Source organism: Ailuropoda melanoleuca, chromosome 1 (genome assembly GCF_002007445.2).
Source record: "Ailuropoda melanoleuca isolate Jingjing chromosome 1, ASM200744v2, whole genome shotgun sequence".
NCBI lineage: Eukaryota > Metazoa > Chordata > Mammalia > Carnivora > Ursidae > Ailuropoda > Ailuropoda melanoleuca.
This window is the reverse complement of record NC_048218.1, coordinates 191,703,071-191,728,740: the sequence shown is the minus strand read 5'-3', so window position 1 is coordinate 191,728,740 and position 25,670 is coordinate 191,703,071. Positions and strand designations below refer to the sequence as shown.

Sequence of the window (25,670 nt, the reverse complement as noted above, 5' to 3'; positions counted from 1 at the left end):
CAGTATGGAGAGTGAGTTGGGGGGAGGGGTGGAGTACCCAAGAAGAGGAAGACCAGTCATTATAGCCAAGTATAATCAAGTAAATATTTATCAACTGCATTCTCAACACAAAATGACTACTGTAAATACCAGAACTTGAAAAACCTTTGGGAAGTTTTAGTAAAATAGTCAATGTAATAGTCATTATTCAGAGTAAACAACATATGTTTTTGGGGCGCCCGACTGGCTCAGTCAGTGAAGCTTGTGGCTCTTGATCTCAGGGTTATGAGTTTGAGTCCCATGCTGGGTGTACAGACTACTTAAAAAAGAAAATCTTTTAAAAACAAATAGGGGTGCCCGGGTGGCTCAGTCAGTTAAGTGTCCGACTCTTAATTTCAGCTCAGGTCATGATCTCAGAATCATGAGATCAAGCCCAGCATCAGGCTCTGCACTGAGGGTGGAGCCTGCTTGAGATTCTCTCTCTTTTTCTCTTCTCTTCCCCCTGCCGCTCGTGCTTACTTGCTTTCTCAACAAACAAACAAGCAAGAGGAAGAAGAGGAGGAGGAAGACTAGGGACAAAGACCAAATAGGCGATGACAGCTCAAACTAGTGAAGTTGCAATGGGAATAGAGAGAAGATGGAGGTAAAACTGTCATTACATAAATTACGGAATAGATCAGTGAACCTGCAGAGAGCACTGGCATACTCTTGTGAAAACTGAGATACCCAAGAGTAACATTAGCCAAAACTAGAGGGCCAATCCATCTCTACTCTTAGAATAGCCATGAGCAGGGACATGATATAATTTTGGTCACTTACAGACACACAAGCTAAGACTGAGAAATTAGTAACTTGTTCAAGGTTACTTGACTAAGGACTGAGATAGGCTCTGGAGAGCTAGAAGACTGGCTCTCAATTCTGGCCATGGGGGTATCAGAAACCCCTGGGGCCCAGGGGAGACAGACAAAGAGAGAGAAAGTGGCACATGGGTGGGGGGTAGAAAAGAAGGGATGAATAGGAAGAGAGAAAGAGAAGGAGAGGGAGGGAGGGGAAGAAGGAGGAAGAGGGAGAGAAGAAAGGAGGGAGGGAAATGGAGGAAAAAAAGAAAAAGAAAAATGAAAGTGATTTTAGTTTCACTCTACTATGCCAACAGAGACACTGAGGTTCCACAATTCCAAGTAAAACCACAACAATTTTAGGCGGGAAAACTTTCCAAGTATGCAGTCTAACCAGACGTTCAACTCTGCCATAAAAATCCTCAATTAAAGCACCATACAGCCTCTAGACACTGCAACTTGTAGGCATACTGTCAAAATTAAGCACTTGGAAAATGTGTATCTAGGCAAAACAGTGATATTTTCAAAATTTCAATCAATCAGATCAAGCCCCTGGCATTAAACCTTTTAATACCTTCAATTTTATTTAGGAAAAAAAAATTCCGAACTTCTTGCATTTGTACAAGGCACCAAACAGAGTTTTAACTATTTTTCTACCCTCACTTCATACCAACTTCCCCACCCTCAGCTCTTTCGGGAACACACTAAGTTCTTTCCTGCTTTGAGACCTTTGTACTTGCTCTTCTCTCACTTTTTAACATGGTTTTCCTCGCTCTCTACTCCTTATCTTAAATCTTGAAAATAACCCCTGCAGAGATGGTTTTCCAACCCGCTCTATCTACATGGGACCTCCCATGTGACTTATTCTCCCGGCAGCCAATGCTTTTTCTTCACAATACTTAATGGCAACTGCAAGTCTCCCCACCAGCATGTGAGTCCTCTGAGAGGAAGGATCTTATCCCAGGCCCACAGCTATCTCTCAAGCACTTCAAACATACGTGGCACGTAGATGGTACTGAAATATGTTGGGGGGCTGGAAGGGAGAGGGTCAAGCTTAGATGCTAGCAGATGTCTGACAAATATTATTAAATTAATGAATGAACTTGTTTGCATGGACTAATTCACCATAAATCAATTAAAGATAAAGAACACATAGCAAAACTGGTGATTCTGATTTTATAAGAGTTGACTATAGCAGTAATTAGTGAATGAATCCACATGTGTCACTTGTCCTAATACTTCTAGTCCCTGGTTATAAAACCATAATGATGAAAAAAATGACCACAATTTAATGTAAATTTAGAAACGGAAGAATATAAAATTGTGTTAAATTTTATACAATAAATAAAAAAATTTTTTCTGAGAGAGAGAATGTACAGGGGAGGGGCAGAGGGAGAGAGAGAATCCCAGGGAGGCTCCATGCCCAGGGTGGAGCCTAATGTGGGGCTTGATCCCATGACCCTGAGATCATGACCAGAGCCATAATCAAGAGTCGGATGTTCAACCCACTGAGCCACCCAGGTGCCCCAACAATAAATAAATTTTTGAAAACTAGAGGGAAATACATCAAAATGATAATAGATTACATCTGGATGGTTTGATACAGTTACTTTTTAACATCTTTCTATATTTTCCAAATGCTTTACAATGAGCATATTATTACTTTGATAATCAAATTATCACACTTTGCTAGCTCTAAAGCTAGCCATAACCATGAACAAAGCATTATACTGATCAATTTTGCAAATTACTATATAAGAATAACTCATTTTAAAAAATCTTCAAAAGGTAGTCAATAAAGCTTACCCAGAGTGAATTTTTGTACTAAGTCTTTGTTACTATCGCTCTTTGCCACTTTTTTCTTTTAATCTTGGGAAGTAGTTTAAGCATGGTAGAAAAAACACCTCTGCAATCATTTCCCCCAGAAAATAAAGCCCAAGCCTCCACCTAGTAGGAAACAGGGGGTAAGAGTCCTGAGGGTCCCTTCATGTGTACATTTTAACTATGGTACTATATTCTGTTAAAATGTTTTTAAAAGTTTTTTCTCATAAATATGAACTATTTTAATAAAAAGATCTATTTTTATAATAGCTAAAAGAAAAAGCAAACTGATCTTATTTCTCAAATTAGGCATTTTAAACCATTGCATCTTAAACAAATACCATTCATCTGTGTATAATTATCACAGGCAAAGTGACTACTATGCAGGGTAACTATGTAAATTATTATACAAAATAAGATACTTGAGAGTGAACCAGGGGTACTACTAATAACTATGCCAGGGCAATATGCATAACACTGAAACTATCTCAGGCAAACCAGTCACCCTATTATGAGAATAACTTGGATGCTGAGCTTGCAAACTTAAAAGTTGTTACCAGTTACATAAAGTCCTCCCTTAGAACAAATACATACTCTACCATGCTAGTGCCTAATATATAAGTCACTACAGTGAAAGCAGAAGGCGGAAAGGAATTAGCAAACATAGAATAAGACAGTTTTAAAGATATTAATTCTAGCAAAGCCCCCCCACCAAGCAAGCACACACATAAATAATGTCTTTAGAAACTTACATATTTTTTGCTCAAATAATATAATTAACTTATATATTTTAAATGGATAACACTGGATAATCTAGCTGGTAGATTTTTCTTCCTCTTACTCCGAATTACTTCAACTAAAGATATGGGGAAAGGGTGAAGAATGGTTAGAAAGAAAAGAAAACGGGGTTTATATAGTCTTCTACCTAAAGTAGTTAAGACATGAGAGAAGAATCTCTAAATGCCTTTACCCATTCCAGAGTCTTTCTTGGTGCCATCTGATATTATGTCTACATGATCAGAGTCCACATCATAACTAAAGAAATCATTCAAATAGGTCTTCGATCGCTGGCCACCAAATACATATAAGCAACGATTTTTCTGAAAAATAAGGAAAAAGGGCAAAGAAGGGAGAAAGTAGTCACTTCCATGAAGAATTCAGAATGATCCTTTAAAAATTTAAACCTCTATAAAAGCAATTTTATGACAGATCCCATGCAATGGAGTACTATGCTAGTATAAAGAGGAATGATGAAGCTCTCTATGTATTTACTAAGAGGTAATCTCTAGACACCTTATTAAAGTAAAAAAGCAAGGTACAGAATAATGAATGCAGGGTGCTGCCTTTGCGTAAGAAAGGGAAAAAAGGAATGTGTGTATGTTTGTTTCTTTCTTCAAAAAGAAACAAAGGAAAGAAGCTAATTAAAGAGCTTTATGGGAAGGGATAGAGCAAGGAAGACGGACAGAAACCAGATCTCTCCAAAAGTACACTGGCTTAACGGTTTTGCCTCTGGAGCCATGTATATTGCTTTTATTTAATTAACTCAAAAGAAAAAAAAGCAATCTCTGAAATTTGAAAAACAATGAAATAAACCTATCTGTAAAGATATGACCACACAGAGACATGATCACACAGAGAAGTAGTATTTCTAGTGATTTAATTCACGTTTTTTGACTATCCATCCCTACCTATATCCTGAACAGAAAAATAATCAGAAAGCAACCTGAAACATTCAGTAATTTTTGTTAGTTCTGTGATTCTGTAACTATTATAGAGAGACATAAGAAGTAATAAAATACTGTCATTAGGAAGTAGGATTTTAACCTTAAAAGATACATAAATACAAAATCAAAAGGATATTAAATTTAAAAACTCAATAATTCTTATTTTGAATCGGTCATGTCAGTATGAACAATGATTTTTCTCTTACTAAAAAAGATACATATGTATTTATGTAATATACATACATGTGTATATAGCTATATGTATGGGTATAACTGAGAGGGGGGCATTCCTACTGAACAAAGAAAAATTTGGGCATCAAAAAGAATAATGACAGCACTGGATTAAAAACACCAAATATATAAAAGTCCACAAGTTCATAATAATGTTTAAGAAATATACTGGTTAATTTTGGAGCTTCAACTCATTAATATGAAAAGGTGACAGAGAAAAAAAAATCAAACATTTATATTACCTATCCTGTGTACATCAGTGTAGCCAAACAGTTAACGAGGTAAGTTAATAAATCAGTTAATAAATACAGAATAAATAACATAATTAGAAAAATCACTGTTTTACAAACCCTACACGATGATTATCAATGACTGCAAAGCCATTTGGTAAAATGTTGACAAGAACCTTTATTACTGATCAATCAGGCTGATAACATCTAAATCCATCAAATAATTTTAATATCAAAAGTATGATAACTAAACATTAACTGCCTCTTGATATTTTGGAATCAGACCATCTTTGATGAAGTATTCTTATACTTCTCCTTTTGCATTCTCTACCCCCCCAAAAAAGAGAAAAAAAAATCTAAAATCAAGCCTCTAGATCTAACTACCAGCTTACAGGAAATATGGAGACTAGATGATCACAATATTACAAGGATAAAATTAGCCAAATCAAGAATATGGGAAATTTGAGAGAACTACGATTCAATTTCTTCAATAAGTAAATAAATGGTATACGAGGGGGAAAAAATAGGAGCCGGGAGTACTGTTATGCTTTAAAGAAATTTAAGAGACATAACAACCAAATATAATTCATAGACCTGTTTTAGAGTCTGACTTGAATAAACCAACTATAGAAAGGTATTTTTCAGTATTTCAGAAAACAAAATGAATGCAGACTATGTATAAAATGATAATATGAAACTGCTGGTGCTTTGGTTGAGTATTACAATGGTATCATAATTATGTTTATTAGAAAATCCTTATCTGTTAGTGATACACCATAGTATTTATAAGTGTAATGACACATTGTCTGGGATTTGCCCAGCAAAATAAAATTTCAGAATAAACTTAAAAATCGGAGAAACATCAAAGAAAGAAATGAAATTTAAGTGGGATAGATATATGAAAAATGAACAGTGGAATATCTGATAACTGCTGAAACAGATAAATAAGTACACAGGAATTTATTACACTCTTCTCTCTACTTCGATATATGTTTAAAATATTCCACAATATGTTTTTAAAATTATGTTAACAGAAAGAAGCCCAAGTTTTCATATGATATCTGAAAAGTTTGAAGAAATGTCTCCATACTGGTTTTGCTGATAAATTTAAGTTCTAATTCTATAAAGTCAATTCTTAATTCTTCGTATTTAATGGAGAGCGGCAGAGAGGAAAATAAAATAATTGATCTTCTAGTTACTAAGAGGAATCAGTAAGTAGAAAGGTGTAAGAAAGAGAAATAGCTACAGTATCTGTATAAGCAGTGGTTAGTCATAAAAGTGTCTAGATTAGTATTCAAGTAATACTAAGAATTACTATGTTAATAGGAAGAGTCTCATAATTAGCAACCGCTCACTGTTGAGGAAGTTTTATTTTTGCCTATCATTGCTAACACTAATCATTTAGTTTTAATGAAAAGTTTTTATTTCTTCTGAAGATTTAGATTTCACTACTTCTTTTCCTATTGAGAATATACATGACAAAATAACAATACAATGTATAGAACATTCTTACTGAGTGGAATAGCATGCAGTGTCCTATCCGAGACTGGATGTCCTCAGGCCCAGCATTACAGGAGTCCTCTCGAAGAAGTTTCCAAGTTTGACATTGACAGTTGAAAGCAAACAACCCACTGAACTGTGGTTCACTGGCTCTGCTGTCGTCTACGCTGCCATTACATGTCAAAATTCTACCACCAAAGGTGTAGATCATATGTTTTTCTGAGTCCATACACATCTATCAGAACAAGGCAACAGATTGAACAGTTACAGATTGTTCCTGTCACATGTGCTAAAATGAAACCAATGAGTGCAGTTTTAGATTCTTGAGAAACTAAACTTTGTCTTAACACTAAATACCACCCTTGATTATCAAATGCACTTAACTGAAGTAATGCTCACCACCTGGCAAAGATTCAGGATGCATTTCTAAATACTTTTTTGGGTTTCCGTTTTTCCCAGTGAGAGCAAAATATATTGGGTTAAAGACCTTTACGCTTTCTTGAAATAGTATAATTTTCACCAAATCAAACAATAATACATGAGGTGCCAATTAATACCAAAGACTGAATGCTAATCATACCCTATGGGTGAAAAGTGATCACACCCTTCTTTTCATCCTCTTATAAAAACTCCTGTCTTTTTATTCTAGGCAAGCATCCATCCTATTAATCTTGCTACCCTTTAATCAGAGGACAGCTATGTCAATAAGAGTGATACAACTAAATTTATCTTTCTGCATTTATTTTGCAAAGCTCTTCAAATTATGTGGTTACAATATAGTAAAACAAAGAGATGTTTACCGCAGTCTCCAGACTGACTTCTCTAGTAATGAATCCACCTCCTTTAACACAATACTATAAATTTAATTTTCTTTGAGGTATGTTACACAATTTATGTTCAAAAGCCAAACTTGATTCTTTCATTTTTTCTACTGAAGGAGATCATGGCTTTTTCATAAAAATATCTCTGAGAAAAAAGCCATTTGTCACAAGGCAATATGAATCAAATTCTATTTCAAAGAATATATTAAGTCCTAATTGGGAATTAGATTTTGAACACAAGTGGCATTGATATTTAAAGAATAAATTGCATATACAAAACATCTGTTTTTTGGCTAAAGCACAAATACTAGCCATTATATATTTAATTTTCTCCTCCTAGCAAATTATGCTATTTATCTATTTTTGTATTGTTTTCAGGAAAAAGCTATTTTCATAATGGTAAATTCTGGTTTTTTAATTAATATTAAAAAGAAAAGACTAGCATCTCCTAATTTTTCCCTAACCACTAAAAGATCCAGGCACTTGCCATTTCCCAGGTTTCTGACAACCTTCCATAAATTAAGATGAAAATCTATTCCTCAATGGTGAAATCTTGGTAAGTATGGTTCAAAGTATTCCCACTCTTTAATCTTAAATGATCATATCATTAAAAGCAATCCATAAGTTGCTGAAGACGACTCAGCATGGCTCCATACACCCACTACATAACCATCTGAGGTTTCACTGAACCTGAGGCACATTACCCTGTCCTAGGGACTGAAGGCTCACATCTCTCCAAACACCTCAGGATCATGTTGAAAATCCTGAGGGACCCACATTATGGGAGCCTATTTATATTTTTACAAATTTACAGATTCATACTAATTTTGGCCAATCTCTATTACCCAGCTCCTATGGTTCTACTTCAAAGGAGTTTCTATTTTCTTCTGGGGATATTTAACTTTAATTTTGATGTGGCTATTCTCATTTGTTATTCGTGGTGAGGCATAAACATCTTTGTCTTGGTAGCTCTTTCCACCATACCAGACCCAACCAGCTCAAAAAAAGAGTTAGAAACTATAGTAGCTTCACTGATTCTTTCCCATATCTTAGAACAAACAGGACACAAAACAGATATAACTAATTTTATTCCTTCAGCTTGGTTCTTCCCTGGATAAGATAAGCAGTTTCAATGAGGGTCAGTTATCAAACAAGAGGTGTTAATCACTCCAAGAAACTTCCTGTCGTTCAGCAGTTTATGGTTTCCTTTTCTTTTAATCTCTGAAAAAAATTTCTGAAAAGCTAATAACCTTTTAGTCTGTATGATAATATTAACATCTTTTCTCTTGAAGACTTCAAGAGATCATTTAAGTCAAATCTTGGAAGACCACTCACTCATCTACCCTATCCGGTTAGATATTTAATTCCTAAAATCAAACAAATAGTGGATAGCCACTTATTTACCACCCCAATGTTTTAAAATCCCAAGGTCTTTATTTTACTCTGTCACTTGAAAACAAGATTGGCTAGGATTAGGCTGGGTTCAAAACAATTTTTCTTCTCACAAACTCTGAAGCTTTCTAACCAGTGTTGCTCAACACACCAACCTCCAAAAATGCTTCACGTTAATCTGGCCCTTGCTTACTTACAAAGGTAACCAGTTTCCTCTCTGTGGCTTTTAGGATTTTCTCTTAATCCATGGCTCTAAAATTTCATTAAGAAAGTATCTAGAAACAGTGCAGAAGATCAGAAGTCAAGGGAGGAAAAACTGAAGGGGAAGTCATCAGAGAGGGAGAAAAACCATGAGAGACTCTTAACTATAGGAAACAAACTGAGGGTTGTGGAGGGGAGGTGGGTCGGGGGATGGGGTAATTGGGTGATGGACATTAAGAAGGGTACGTGATGTGATGAGCACTGGGTATTACATGCAACTGATAAATTTCTGAACATTACATCTGAAACTAACGATGTACTACATGTTGGCTAACTGAATTTAAATAAAAAAATTTAAAAAAAAGTATAGGGATAGCCTTTTTCATTCATCCTAATCTGCCCCTGGTGTTCCTTTAATTCTAAAAACTATCTTTCTTCAGTTCTGGGACCTTTCTTCCTTTTCAACCTTAAGGCATGTTGCTTTCAGTTTGCTTTCATTCTCTTTTTTTCTAGAACTCCTATTAGGTGGATATTAGAACTTCAGGATCTTTTCTCTTGTTCCTTAACACTTCTTTCATAATTTCAGCTCATTAATTTAGTAACTTTTAGAGACGAGAGCTTTTTAATAGATTTACTGAGACTTTTATGTGGCTATCAAATCTTTAACTTACAATTTTTCTAGATATTTCTTTTTTCATGGATGAAACAGTCTCCTGAATTGCTCTAAAATAACGCTTAAACTTATCTTAAAGGCTCCTTCAGTCTATACTACTTAGCTGTTTTTGTTTGTTAATTCTTCATCTGTTGAGTTCACTACCCTTATCTGTCTCATGGTATTCATTACTTTCAAATACTTGACTTTTTTGGCTGTTGTTCTAATCCTCTTTGTATCTGCAAATTCCTGTTCACCTGCCTCTTCATATACAGCAGCCTGCCTCAAGGGACTGGATGAGAAGCTCTCCAGTGCCTCTTGGGAGCATTGCTCTATCCGTCCAGCTCCTGTGTCCACACTCAACACCTGATCTATGGACAATTACCTAAGATAAGTGCTGCTCAGTCAAACTGAAGAATGCCCTGCTATCCAGTCCCCAACTGATCATCTAATGTTTGCCCCAGCTACATAAACTTTGAGACTCTCTCTCTTTTTTTTTTTTTAAATAAACTTTGAGACTCTAGTTGCTGCAATCTTACGGGCTCTGGTTTCTTCTGGTTGGATCTGAACCCATTTACTTTCCACCTTACAGGAATTCTCCAACTTTTTTAAGTTCCCCAAGGACATTCTTTCTTGTTTTCAACATTACTATTAATGTATTCTTTTGCATTTCACAGACTGTGGGGCAAGAAGACAGTAAAAGTATACGGTCAGCCTTCCAATCATCTAGTGACCCAGGGAGAACATCAATGAACTAAGATCTCCAATCCTTTGACTGAAGTTTCTCCAGTCACTTCTTGGCTAGCTTGTATTCTACTTTCTAGTAATTTCCTCAGAAAGTGTTTATACTTGAAGGACAATTTTGCTAGATATAAAACCCTTGGCTCATGCTGTCCTGTCTTGAATACCTTCTAGATGTTGCTCTCTTGTCTCTCTTGGCATCGAACGTAGCTGTAGAGAAATCTGAGACCAGCCTCATATTATTTCTGTTATAGGTGACTTGATAATTTTGCCCAGTTGCCCAAAAATGCATCTTTATCTTTGAAATTCAATATGAATTACTATTAAATGTCCCAGAGTTGAATGCCTACGTCAATTTTTCCTGAATACAGCATGCCCTTTTGATACGTAAGTAGTCTTGAATTTTATTTATAAATATTTGTTCTGCTTCACTGTTAGGGTTTTCTTCTTTAATGTCTCCCATTATGCGTATGTTGGCTCTCTTTTGACTGTGTTCTCTATCTATAATTTTCTGGCTAATCCTTTTTACATCTTTATTTCTGTTCTCTTTATCTGCTCTTCTTATTTCTATCCTATAGGACCCTTACCTACTCTTTATACTCCTTGTAGATTACCCTTCACTTCTGTAAGTGGTAATATGTTTTTCTTTAATTTCACTCCTGAGTTTTATCAGGTCCAGTTTCACCTATTCCTATTACTTGACCATCTCATCTGCATTCTTGAATTTATGCTTTATAGGCTTCTTCAGAGTTTCAAGCTTCATTAAGCCATTTAATTCATGTTAGAATACTGGAATATAATTTTTCATCTGCTGTTGCGTGAAGGAAAGTTTTGCTTTTCTTTTTATTGTTTTTCTTTAGAGTACCTCTCTAAAGATTTGGTGTATATTGCTTTTTAGTTTTTCATATTTAAATGAGTTTAATTTCCCTGGACCAGATAACAGAAGGTTCCTATACAAGGGTGATACTCTTGCTCAAGGATCTCTCCTGTTGCTACTGAATTAAATGGCTTCTTCAAAATATGGTGCTTCTGTGAAGTCATGTCTTCTCTAACTATGAACTTCATCTGGTTTAGGGGGCTTCTATTTCATGCCTTGAGTTCTCCCCTACTACACCGTGTGGGCTTCAAAACTAGTTCTGGGTATTTCAGTTGTTTCTGGCTACACTTACAGGGAATTGGGAGTTGTGGGTTTCTCTGGTTTCACTGAATATGTGACTTATGGGAGTGTTTTTCCTTAATCTTTTTGTTTGGTTCTCATTGTCACTGAATATCATACAAAGCAACAACATGGAAAACTTCGGAACTAAGCCGCCACTACAATCTTAAGAAATCTAAAAGTCTTTAATTTTTTTACTATGTTAAAATTTTAAATGGCAAAGTAACTTCTAAACATGTCTTCATGTCTCTAGCTTTCTCACGTTCTTCTCAAATTTGAATGCTAAGCGTCAAGTCTTAAAGTGTCATGAATGACCCTAAGTAATTTTTGGAGTGGCTTTATTTACATGAACTAGAATAGAAAATCAGGCTTATAAAGATTGTGTTAATAGCTGATATCCTGGTTTCTTCACCCCCACTGTTCTTCTATTACATCTAATCAGATGAAAATGAAGCACCATGTAACAGAACTTAGCTTCCAAGGAACATTCTATTTTATCAAAGTCAAGACAAACAAAGGTCACAGACAAGGACAATAAATGTGCTATACACAGGATACCCTTAAGCTATTCTTTTTTCAATCTATAAAAATAAAGACATAAGCATCTTTTGTAAAAGAAATTTGCAACCAGTTGGAAGAAAATAAACGGTTTCCCTAACAGTGTTATCTGCTGATGTTCTGTTTTTAAAAGATCGGAACCAATCTAACAGTTTTTAAAGTTATTATTTTCCATATGAATAACAATGAGGATGTCAGCAAGGAAGTGCAAAGCTTTGCAGAGCTCAGTTACGGAGAGCCAGCAGAAGTTCTAATTCAATCTGGGGAATTCTTCGAAGACTAACGTTTTTGATTTTCCACCCACCATACACTTGACAGGCATAAAACCGACTCCTCTTTTCCTTAACATTCTCCTGTAACAACTATTTGTTAATATAAATATGTCAGTAGATAGTTTAAAAGCAAAGAATTGACAAAAATATCTAAAGAAAAAAAACAAAGAACACCAAAAAAACCCAGGGTCTTAAATCCTAGATTAAGATATTAGGCCTAAGCTAGATTCTGTCATTATCTTTGCACCTCTTAACATTTCTCAAGTACTAGATAATGCTATGTTCATCAATACAGTCTTATAGATTTTTTTAAAAGTCTTTTTCTCCCCAGTACTACAAAAAAAAGTCTGGATACGGGTTGAGCCAAGTAAAACTGCCTACAGAATTCAGTGGTTACTGTTTTGTGCACTGACCTATGCTCAACTGATGTGGGCTAAATATTCAAAGACCAGTAACAATAATGACATCGATGGGAATGATGATGAGAACTACGTGCGTTCTAATATTAAAATGGTATATAAATTGCTATGTGTAGTCTTCTTGTCTATAGCACCATTATGTGATTTCTCTTGGTGCTCAGTTCAAACTTAACCTTATCTAGTGGATATCATATTCTTATGTGCTTTATAATGAGTTTATGATTATAGACAAAAGTAAATATATTTCAAATTGGAAGAAAAGCTCTAGATTTCAAATTCTCAAACTCATTATAAAGTAATTTTAAATTTCTTCCAGGAATATAGAATAAAAAGTTTTAAGAGTGTAAGTTGTTATTGTTGAGTTGACTATTTATCATAAAATTAGTTTTTCCTAATATGTATTGCTCCATCTATTCTCTAAAGTTTTTATAAATTAACGCTTGTTGTTCTGAGATCCTAGTATTTTATCCTGCACCAAACAAGAGAAAAAAAATATTAAAGGATAACTTTATACCTACTGAAATAAGAGTTATTTTTATTGTCTATTCTACGTATTTGTAGGAAATCACTAGACAACGTAGCATAACATGTAAAATAAACTCTAAGAACAAAAGCTAGTGATAACTAATTAATTCCACCATATATTTATCTGTGCACCAAACCTGATGATCAAACACCAATTTCGGCCCTCCATCAGCAGCAGTATCCTCACTGAGTAACATCCATGTGTTAGTGTCAATGTCATAACGATAGAAGTCACTTTTCAGAGATTTGCTGTTCCTCACGGAGGAATCCAAGTAACGCCCCAATGTGTAGATTTGCCTTCGTTGAATGTCAATGCACATTTTATGACATGATCTGGCACTAGGACCATTCTGTGGAGAGTGAAGAAAGAAAAAAGAAAAAAAAATCAGAGTAACAGAAAAATAAAATTAAACCATTTTTTTGTTGACTTTCATTAAAAGGTTTGCAATAGAAGTCCAACATAGGGTTTCTATCTTACCACAGAAATGCTTAAAATCTACCAGAAAAGAAGAGATGAACTAAAGTGTACCTTATGGCACTCTGCTTAGAACACTTATATGGTTTCTACTAAATACCCACTGCATTTTAGTCATTTGTGCACAGAGCTTAATTCTCTAGTATGTGTCAATCTAAAGACACAACTGGTCTTTAAAAATATTTCTCATTAGAATTTCTCAGCAGAATCTAGCACAAAACAGATACTCCAAGAACATGTAGAATTGCTGCACTTCATAACTGGAAGGAACCTTAATAAAATCTCTAGTTTAATTATCTCCTTTTAAAGATGAGGAAACATAACCCGAAGAGGAAAGATGTCCACCCTGAAAGCTAGTAAACTACTAACAGCACCAGAATAAAAATGCAGAATTTGACTTCTTCGTCTATCCTTTACATTACGTAAAACTGACACTCCTGAGTGAATAAATAACACAATGAAGGAACCCTATGAAGAACACTATATTATCAACAAAAATTAATTATTTGAGATCACTTATATCACTAGACTGAATAAAAGGTAAAAAAAATATTGCAGTGTAGTATAAACTAGAGTTCATGAGGAAAAAAAGAACTTCAATTGGGCAGGATCTGATTAGTTGAAATGGGGAAAAGAAAGAGAATATTTGTTAAATATCTCTTAAATTCTATCTGTATTATTACAATGTATGCGTATGTATATTTCATTCAATCCACATAACAACTCCATAAGGAAATATGACCATTTCACAGAGTCTAAGTAATCTGTCCACAGTAACAAAACTAGGAAGTAAGATAGAAAATCTAAGCCCCAGTGTAACTAGAACCAAAACCTATGTTCTTTCCACTATTCCAGACTGGTTTTTCCACAAGATAAGAGAAACAAAAGCAAAAACAGCACTGTTATTTAGATCAAATGAATAAAGTTCTTAGGCAAGAAGAATAATTTGACTAAATTAGTGTTATCAATCCAGATGTTAAATTGATTTGTAACTGCACTTTAGTATTCATACTAATTACAATTTTATAACTTATTTTTAAAGATTTCTGTCAGGGAAAATCTCCAGCAGATAAGATGGAAATATTATTTTTTGAAAGAACGTCCTCCACAATTAATCTCCAAAACAAAGATAGGATAATATATAATAAATCTATGCCATATATCCTAGAATGTGAAATTTGGAATTTTAACAGAGGAGGTAACAGAGCTTCTTGCTTCAGCTGAATTAGCATAAGTGCTATTAAAATGATGAGCAACTTACATCCTAAGTAAGAGAAAAAAGGAAATAAAGATAAGAGTAGGAACCAAAAGAACAGAAAACAGACAAAAAATAGAGATAATTAACAAAGCTGGTTTCCTGAAAGATTAATAGAATTATAAACCACTAGCAAGACTGATTTTTTAAGAAGGAAGAAAAAACACAAACTGCTAAATATGAGAAATGAAAGCAGGAACATCACTTATAGGCTCACTAGAAGTTAAAAAGAAAATAAAAGGACTATTGTGAAAAAGACAGGTAAAATCTGACAATGTAGATTCCTTGAAAAATTATAAACTTACTAAAATTGACATGAGATGAGAGAGAAATCTGAAGTTGCTCTACTGAAAAACTGAATTCATAATTTAAAATTTTCTTCGCACAAAGAAAATGCCAATCCTAGGTATCTACACTGGTAAATTTTATCAAACACTTAAGAAAGAAATACTATTCCTAACTTATTTTATGAGGACAACAGAACACTGAAGCCAATTAGCAATAACACTATAAAGGAGGAGGAGGAAAAATAATTTACAGGCAACCAGTAACCAGTATACCTCATGAACAGACACAAAACTAATCTTTAACAAAGTACTATTAAATAAAATGCAGCTATATAAGAAGGGTATTTCTTAACTACCAGGTGTTTATCTCAGGAATACAAAATTAATTTTACATTTGAAAACTGATCAAGGTAATTTACTACATTAAAAGAAAGGAAAAGAATACAAGCATTTGATAAAATTCAACACACATTCATGAGGAAACTCACAGCAAACTAAGAATAGAAAGGAGCATCTTCAATCTAGTTAAGAATCTATGTCTAATTTTTTTACTTAATGGTGAAATAACCGATGCTTTCTTGCTGGGATCTGAAACAAGAAGTCTATTCCCACTACTTCTTCTTTCTTAAAAAAAATTATTTATTTATCTGAGAGACAGTGTATGCATGCATAAGCACAAGTGGGGGAAGGGGCAGAGGGAGAGACAGAATCTCAAGCAGATTCCCCTCTGAGCGCAGAGCCTAACTTGGGGCTCAATCTCACAAACCTGAGATCATGACCTGAGCCGAAATCAACAGTCGGAAGCTTAACTGACTGAGCCACCAAGGCACCCCCATCACTTCTAATTAACACTGTACTAGAAGTCCAAGTCAGTGTAATAAAGTATTACAAAAATAAAATAAAAGCTTATAACAGAAAAAAAGAGCAGAAAGGAGAAGTAAAATTTTCTCTACTCACAGATAACATGACTATTTATTGAAAACATCCTCAGAAATCAACAAAGAAACATTCAGAAATAGTACGTGAATTTAGAAAAGTGACATGATATAAAGGCAATATTAAAAACCCAATTTAATTCTCTACATTAGCAATAAACAAACAAGATAATTTTTTTAGGGTGGGGCAGAGGAAGAGAGAGAATCTTATGCAGGCACGACAACTAGCACGGAGCCTGATGCAGGGCTTGATCTCACAACCCTGAGATTAGGACCTGAGCTGAAATCAAGAGTCTTACACTTAACCGAATGAGCCATCCAGGCACCCCCATTTCTTTAAGTCCCACTTACAATAGCATGAAAAAACAAAATACATTAGGATCAATTTAGTAAAAATATCCAAGACCTTCAATCTAAAAACTCCAAGAGTGCTGACAGAGAATGAAGACTGAAATAAATGGAGATTTAACTACGTTCATGGTTTAGAAGACTTAATATTATTAAGACACCAAGTCTCTTCAAATTGATTTACAGATTTACATTCCCAATCATAATCCCAAGTTTTAGAAATTGACAGTATGATTCTAAAATTTATAATTTTTAAAAAGAAATAATAATAAGGAAGGAAGGAAGGAAGGAAGGAAGGGTTTTTAAAAAGAAGAATAAAAAGGTCTTATATTACCTGTCCGCCATACTGGTGTATGAACAGACCAAAAGATAATGGAGCAGGACAGAGTATCCCAAAAGAGACACATACTTATATGATCAGCTGGTTTTTAACAAAAGGGCCAAAGCAATTCAACAGGGAAAGAAGACAGGGCGCAACAAACTCTCATACATTTCTAGCAGGAATATAAAATGGTATAATCACTCTCGAAAAAGCTATAATAGTTTCATTAATGGATGCTAAAGGCTGAAAATTTGATGAGTAATAGGGTATTTTCATAATCTCAAAATGTCTTCACACAAGTTACATATCAATTATAGAGGGGAAAAATCTGGAGGGCACTCTCCTTAACCCAGTGATTAAATGCAACACCAGACAAACTGATACAATGTGCCTTCTGAGAGGATACTCTAAGGAGGACCCAATGTCATCCACATGGTATTCGTGCTAAAAATGCCCAACCTAAATCCAATCCTAAGGAAATAAGAAACAAACCCAACTGAGTGATGGTCTACAAAATAACTACTCTGTGTTCATCAAAAATGTCAAGGTCAAGAAGGATAAGGAAAGGGTGAAAACTACTCCAGACTAAAGGAGACTAAAGACACATGACACTGAAATGCAATGCATGATCATGAACTGAGTCCTGGTCAGGGATGGGGGTTGGGAGTGACAGTGAGACACCTATGAAGGACATTACTGAGGTATTACATGGATAAGCATCTATATCTGAAAAGGCTCTGTGGATTAATTATTAAGGCAGCAGTTCTCAGGGCCGTCTGGTGTCTCCAAGACACTTCAGGGAGTCCGCAGAGTCAGTTGTTTTTTTTTTTTTATAACACCACTAGGATAAGAATTTGTCTTTTCATTTTTATTCTCTTATGAGTGTACATGAAATTTTCCAGAGGCTACATGACTTCTGATATAATAACAGATTGGATACAGAAGCAGATATGAATCCAGCTGCCTTCTATTAAGATGAATATTAAAGAGATTTAGAAAACTTTATATAAAACAGTGCTACTTGATGTATGGTGGTTATTTTAAGGAAATGTACCTATGCGACCAACTGAGTTAAAAGCTGACCTAGCCGCTTTTTCCATGGAACACTATATTTATGTGAAAGAAAACTAACAATCCAAGTGCAGTTATTCAGACATAATGGTTGTGACAGACATTTTGTGAAAAATGGATGAAGTTAGTATGTCATTTTGAAGGAAAACAACTGACAAAATTTGTTGCCAATGATAAAAGGAAATTTTAAAATTTAAAATTTGTTTTTAAGCAAAAATTAGAATTTTTAAAACTTCTACCTGCTACTGTGATCTTGACACCTTCCCAATACTTAGAAGAGTTTTCTAATGAAATTGACAGTAATATTAACAAATATGGGTTGTTTTATATTGTATAATAAAATGTCAACATTTGGAAGATATGCAGAACTCAAGAAACCAGCAGTTTTCAAGTGACCAACACATGGGTAAAAAAACCACACATGGGCAAAAGATCCACTCAAAAAGCAAGGTAGAACAATGGATTTGAATGTAACAATACAAAACATTAGGTAATACGGTTTCAGAGTCTACAATGCAATCACCTTTAAGAAAGAACCACTTGTCAGTTTGGTATATGAGATCAAAATAGACCATGTGCAAATATCTCAAAAGGCTATTAAAATACTACTCTCCTTTCCAAAAACATAACCATGTGAAGTCCAATTTTCTTCATATATTTCACAGAAAACAACATGTTGCAAGAGATTAAACACGGAAGCAGATAGGAGAAACTAGCTGTCTTCCACAAAGCCTGACTGACATTAAAGAAACTTATAAAGGGGCGCCTGGGTGGCACAGCGGTTAAGCGTCTGCCTTCGGCTCAGGGCGTGATCCCGGCGTTATGGGATCGACCCACGTCAGGCTCCTCTGCTGTGAGCCTGCTTCTTCCTCTCCCACTCCCCCTGCTTGTGTTCCCTCTCTCGCTGGCTGTTTCTATCTCTGTCAAATAAATAAATAAAATCTTAAAAAAAAAAAAAAAAAGAAACTTATAAAAATGCAAACTAAAGAAAAATACATTTGTTTCAAACCTTTATAAAAACTTACTTGCATATCTATATGAACATTTAAAGTAATTATTCTCTTTAAGAGCTAAGCCATTCTATTATCTATCAACCTCCTAAATGTGTTATTTAGATACATATTTAAGTAAATTAAAGTGAATTAAATTAATACTGCTTCTTAATTGCATACCATACTTTTGTAACACATGCCCCAGCGTATCATCAAACAATGACTTGTACTCACTGGTATAGAAAATAAAATGAGATATATGAAATACTAACTGTTCAATATTGGAAGGAAGGAGTATTTATGTTACAGCCATACACTATTACCATTTATTTCATAGAAAGATCAACAAAATTTTCAGGCATCTATAGGAAGAAAGCAATAATAAACCATAATGAATCTGAACTACAGTACTGAGTCACCACTGACTTCAAAATAATAGAACCAAATCTTCTCATCAAAATAATTTCTATATTTTTCCAATATTGGTTTAAAATAATTATTAACTGCATTCCAAATATTACTTATATGTAACATATGATATAAAAATAATACCCACACCCAGCTTCATAAGCAGAACATTAATACGACCTTTGAGATCCCCTGTAAACTACCCTCCTCTCTTGCCAAAATAGCTACTCTCCCAATTTAGTATTTATCTTCTCATGCTTTTCTCAAACATTAACTTTTCATTTAATCTATCTCACCTATTTGCTCACTAAAGAATAAACATATAATTCATGCTCATAGTCTAAGCAGGGAAACAGAAATGTAAACTAATCATTTTAGTTACCCACTGAAGGAATATAAGTGGTTAAATGGGCACACCAAAGGAAGCTTCTAATTCTATGTGGAAAAATCAGGAAAGGATTCCCCAAGAAAGTCTGAACTGAGTTTTAAGAATAAGTAGGTGTTTACTAAGTAAGAGCTCGGTGCATGGGAGGAGGAGCCCTCTATTAATTTCAAACAGAAAAAAACATCATTGCCACGGGACCATCAGGTGAGAAAGTTGAATTCCAACAACTAAAGCTGTGGCTGGCACAGAAAGTCAGAAGATGAGGCAAGAAAGTTAAACGGGGACCAAATCATGATGAGAAATTTGAAATTTATAATCTAAGCCAAAGGAACTAAGGTTGATAAATTGCCTTATCATTATGATTATTGTTGTTGTTGTTCACACTTTCCTGTACCTATGCCCGATAGTGCCCCTCACCATATACTGACTCTAGCCTTGGCCATATGACTTCCTTTAGCCTATGGGACAATAACAAATTTAGTGGAGTACTCACGTCTACCTTTCATCCTTGAAGCCCCGCCCCTGACATGAGAACAAGCCCAGCTCGCCAACAGGAAGGTGAGCAACTATGTAGAACAGAGTCAAGTAGTCCCCGCTTGAAGATATCCTAGATTAGCTGACACCCAGCTGACTGTGGGGCACATGAATGAGTCCAGCCAAAACCAAAAGAATCATGCAGCCAATCTGCAGACTTGTTGACAAAATAAACACCTACTGCTATACGCCACTGAGGTTTGGTGGATGTTTGGAATAGACGGAACATAAGAGATAAGTGAAACAGGGACTGAAGCTAACCATAGGGTTTAAGCAAGTGTCATATGGCCAAATATGCTTTTTAATGAATGGAAAATAGCAGATTAACAGTGGAGGCAAAAGTTTAAGAAAGAAACCATCGTGTTGGAATTAGTGCCAAAAAGAGTAGAACAGAAAAGACATCTGAAATGCAGTATTGGGTGCTAGAACTGTTGGAACTTATGCACTAATTAGACATATTCAATGAAGAAGGAGGATTTCAGGATGAATCCTAGACTTACTGCAAGAATAATTACAGATGCAATCAACTTAGATTTAAAATAGTTTAAAAGAAATGTTAGGAATTTTTTTAGATCTCTCTTTATTTTTGTTGAAGATACAATCACTTCAGAAAATGGTACTTTAATACTGAAAGACAAAGGCCATCTTTACATATTTTCACAGGGATAACAAATAGAAATCAGAATTTAAGATATCTTTGAAAAGATAAAAACTACCCAAATTAATCACTGGAACACACTGAATAAGCAGAATCCAATTTCCTAGAATTAAAGACAGAGCACTGATCTTTCTGAAATGGCCATTCTAGATTAAAAGCAGTGGGTTTTGAATTAGGTCTTTTCCCCCACTTTTCATTTTCAGCTCCCATCGTTTTATTAAAGTTTATTTTTCACCTTGTAATCTGAAAACACCTTAGATGGAGGGTACAATAAAAAATTCTATAAAGATTTGGAAAAAATAACAATGAATTAACATTTGCTTTATACTAGTGTATAATTATGCACTTACATCATTCAAAGCCATAAATCCAAGTCATCTAATTCACTAAGGAAATGCTTTATGTATATATGTATCAAGAGACACACACATGAATACAGTTTTAGTCAAAAATAAAATATGTATCATTTGTGAAAACTGATACATAGTCAAATAGTGAGGGACCAAAATAGTGAAAAGGTAAGGACATCAAAAGCATATTTTTCCAGAGGAAATCAAAATAAGATGAATGCTCAGAGTAAGAGTAGAGGTGACAGGAACATGAGAAAAAAGATCATTACACAGTTACATTTCCAGACTAAAGCAGTTAAAAACTACCATTATATTTGATACCCATTTCTATTTATCTTTATGAAATAGATTTGTTCATGTACCAGTAGTTGAAGAACCAGGTATAGAAGCTAGAATGCAAGAATACTTAAACCAAACTTGTTTACCACAAATTCTTCTGCTACTACTGTGGATATAGAAAAGAATACAAATCATCCAGAAAAAGAAGGGTACACCCACACCCCTATCGTAATACAGATGGACGAAAAGTCTGAGAACTTGCCTCTTTCTCAGTGTCTCTAGAGATACATGTCCACTGGTTCTCCTTCACACTGTACGCCCAGAAGTCAGCAAGATCTTGTGTTCCATCCCAGCCACCAAACAAATAAACGGTCTCTATGAAAATTAGAAAAATATGTATAAAAAACCCTTTAAGGATAAAATTTAAATACAGGCACCCAGACGTAGCCATTGTTTTTAAGATCACTTAAGAAAGCACATCTAAATAAACTTAAAAATGAAATTTGTCAATGGGTAACATTTCAAAATATATACTCGGTTAGCATCTCCTAAACATGGGTATATGAAAAGGTTGCTGCAGGACCACTATTTTGAGAGATTTATAAAAATACAAATAACTAAGAGACATTCCCCAAGATTCTTTCACAGGTCTTCAGTGGATAAGAAGAGTGTGTATTTTTGCAAGAATCCAGAGTGAATGTGATGTGCTGCCAGTTTAGGAGTTTCTGTGCTGGGCCAAAAAAGTTTACACTTAGCAGCTTCTTAGCAATGCAGCAGCTTCAGATTGTTTAAAAAAAAAAGAAAGAAAGAAAGAAAGAAATCCAAAAGGAATATATGGCCTAAAATAGAACATAAAGACATCTAACTATTTCTGAAAAAAAACTTCACATTAAAACTGTTTTCCCTCTATCGCAATATCAAAAACAATGGTTAAAACTAGCTCCTAGTTAAAGCTAGACACCATTAGAATAAGGTGATGTACAGCCTTGGCATTCCCATGGAAACTGGAGAAATCTTTTCCAAATATACTAGAGTAGGCTTAACTCCTCAGAAGTCAACCTTTAAGTTATTCTAGGTATCTTGAAAATTTGGTTTCTTCTAAATCTGAAATGTCTATTATATCCATGGACTGCTTCACTGCAACAAAACTCATTTCTTGCCCCATGAATAGTGACAATCTTTATACGTGACACTGTTATGATCCACCTCCTTCTTTAAAATAGTGTCTTTCCTTTCTTCAAATATTTCCCCCCATTTAAATGTCTTATGTCTATTGGTTACACAAGCCCAGCAATTATTTTTTAAAAGTCACAACATTTTTTCTTTCCTTTCCTTTTTTTTTTTTTAAAGATTTTATTTATTTGAGAGAGAAAGAGAGAAAGAGCACATGTTGGGGAGGGAGGAGCAGAAGGAGAGGGAGAAGCAGACCCCCCGCTGAGCAGGGAGCCCAATGTGGGGCTTGATCCCACAACCCTAAGATCATGACCTAAGCTTAGGTCAGATGTAACTAACTGAGCCAAGCAGGTACCCCTCTTTCTTTCTTTCTTTTTTTTTTTTTTTTAAAGTAAACTATATGCCCAACACGGGGCTTGAAGTCATGACTGCAAGACCAAGAGTCACATGCTCTACTGACTGAGTCAGCCAGGTACCCCTTTTCTTAAAAAGTTAAGTAAGACATACAGGAACATTGTAAAGCTATCTACTCCCTAATCGGCATGACCTAGGCCTATTTATGTGGAGACGTCATTTAAGTTAGGCCCCACCATGAACAGTTATAATTCAAAGTGCACTTAGAAATACTGTAACATCATTAAGGAAAATTCTTGCCATTCAGAGTTGGACTGTCTTCTAAGAGATTTTTGTCATATTTTCATATAATTTCAAAATCTAAGTGAATTTTCTAAGTGAAATGTCCTATTCTATGCCCCAGAAGCTACAGAAATCAAAACACTGCTTCTGGGGAAGAATATACCATTGGAACAGGATTGAATTCTAGTGCTAACTGGGTAATCAAATCAAATACGGGCCACATAACCTCCCTGGGTCTTAGTTTTTTCACTTACAAAACTCTCAGTGTTGTGGTGTAGTTTTTTAGATATAAGTTACATGAAAACATTCTGAGGCTATCAAGCACAAACAGCAATTCCATCTTTAAAATATGCACAAAAATAAAATGTACTCTATAGTTAACTAAGTGCCACAGATGCAATAAAAACAACATTACTGTATCCAATTCCATGACTAACTCAGTACCTAGAACTTTCTGGCTTTGTACAAATGTGAAATAACGGCAATTATTTGAAACTGTTAAAAAACCATCATACCTCAGAACTATAAAACAATCTACTATCATTAGATAAGTAACATTCTGTTTCCCAAATGGCATGCAGTAATACCAGATACTTCAAGTTTTACAGGAAAAAAATTAAAGAATTTTCATCTGGCTTAAAAATTATTTGCCAAGGCCTCACTGTAAAGGCAATTAACCCTGTTAAGTTCTAAAGCCTGGAGAGGGAGGGGGTATATAACTAAAACAGCAATAGCAATTGACCTTTTGTTTTATAGTGTTTCTGGGTACCCTCTGGATAAGGTTACCCTGGTTCATTAACTTTAATAACCCTTCCTCTTGGGCTCTGGGTTCTCAATGTTCTTTCTAAAAAGCAGGTCTCTTTGTACGCATAAATTCTCACATCAAAGAAAACCCACATTTCCACAACAGCCTCATTGATAGCTGAGCAAAATAAAATCTGGCAGAGAGCAAGCATCCCAATGGAATTAATCCAAGATGTCATTCTTGTCTGTGAATGCTTTGTAGTCCCAGTTGAAGTTTAATAGTAAAATTGAATGAATCGGATGGAAACAGGACCTTCTGACATACCTGAATAAAATGCATGACAAAATTTTAATTAAATCATCTAATCATTTAAGTTAAATCAGAGATGAAATATTATCTAGAAATAAACACAAGCAAAAGTATTAGTTAATGTATAAAGGATATCAAAGACTTTCAAAGATTACAGAAATAACTGGAGAGAACTGTAGTAAGAAGTAAGGAAATAGAAAAAAGAAAACATTATTTGCAACAGGGTCCATTCTCATGCTTATCGGTTACGTAACAATTCACATACATCCCTGGGCAGTACAGTCCTCTTCAAGCAGCAGTCCTTTCTCTATATTTTTTTCTTAAAGGCACATAGACTACTGTGGCTATCCATTTCTCCTGGCACTCAGAGGAATGTTCAGTCAATGTTTTCCCAGGGCTAGTCTGAATTGACAAGGTATTTTACAGAAAAGAAAGAAGACAGTCCCTATCCTCAAGAAACTTACAATCTAATCAAGAATATAATGCAAGTATAAATCACCATAATGCAAGGCAGACTAAATGCCCTAAGAAAGGTAAAAAGCACCATCTGAGTTCAAAAGTGGGAAGAGTATACCTGAGGGGACACAAGAAAGGTATTTGACCTATACATCAGAAGGTTGCCCTGGAGGCACCTGGGTGGTTCAGGCGGTCAAGCGTCAGACTCTTCATTTTGGCTCATGTCATGACCTCAGGGTCATCAGATGGAGTCTCGTGTAGGGCTCCGTGCTCACCAGGGAGTCTGCTTGAGATTCTCTCCCTTTCCCTCTGCCCCACCCCCACTCACATGTATGCTCTTTCTCTCTCTAAATAAATCAATCTTAAAAAAAAAAAAAGAAGAAGGTGGCTCTGTTGGCAGAACAGGAGACAGGAGAACATTTCAATCACAGTAAAAAGTATAACAAAGGCACAGAGACAGAAAAACACATGAGAAGTGTTTTATTTAAAAAGGAATTTTTAAAAAATTTTAGTTACTTGAGAAAGAGTGAACGTGAGTTAGAAAGAGAGCGCAGGAGTAGAGGGCCAGAGAGAGAAGGAGAACACAGGCTTCTCGCTGAGCAGGGAGCCTGACGTGGGGCTTGATCCCAGGACCCTGGAATCACGACCTGAGCGGAAGGCGGACGCTTAACCAACTGAGCCGCCCAAGCGTCCCACTTGAGAAATGTTTTAAAACACATGGACTCTAAAGTCAGGCAAATCTTGATAGAACTGCAGTTCTACTACCACAGCTGTGTAGCCACCACTGGGTTCCTTAACCACTGGTTTCCTCACGTCCAAAATGGCACACCACAGCACCTCATAAAGCTACTGTGAGAAATTATATAATGCATGCAAAGTGGTTAAAACTGTGTGATGAATAAATGCACTGTTCAATTTAAAAGAACATAAAAAGTAAAAAGACAGGTAGTAGTCAGATCATGGAAGGGGTTAAATGGCAATATAAATGGCTCTG

At 35.1% G+C, this 25,670-nt stretch overlaps 1 protein-coding gene across 4 annotated transcripts in view; it reads right to left on the bottom strand.

Annotated features, from left to right (window-relative positions):
• The window catches only part of MKLN1 (muskelin 1), a 317,754-nt gene that overhangs the window by 44,924 nt on the left and 247,160 nt on the right, over positions 1–25,670 (bottom strand). For all 4 annotated transcript variants that reach the window (XM_011230476.3, XM_034660164.1, XM_002913443.4 and 1 more), the window contains 4 exons: positions 21,620–21,732; positions 13,196–13,408; positions 6,335–6,556; positions 3,607–3,736 (listed from right to left, as the gene is read on the bottom strand). In XM_011230476.3, coding sequence (XP_011228778.1) covers positions 3,607–3,736; positions 6,335–6,556; positions 13,196–13,408; positions 21,620–21,732 — 678 coding nt within the window. The remainder of the gene's footprint in view (positions 1–3,606; positions 3,737–6,334; positions 6,557–13,195; positions 13,409–21,619; positions 21,733–25,670) is intronic.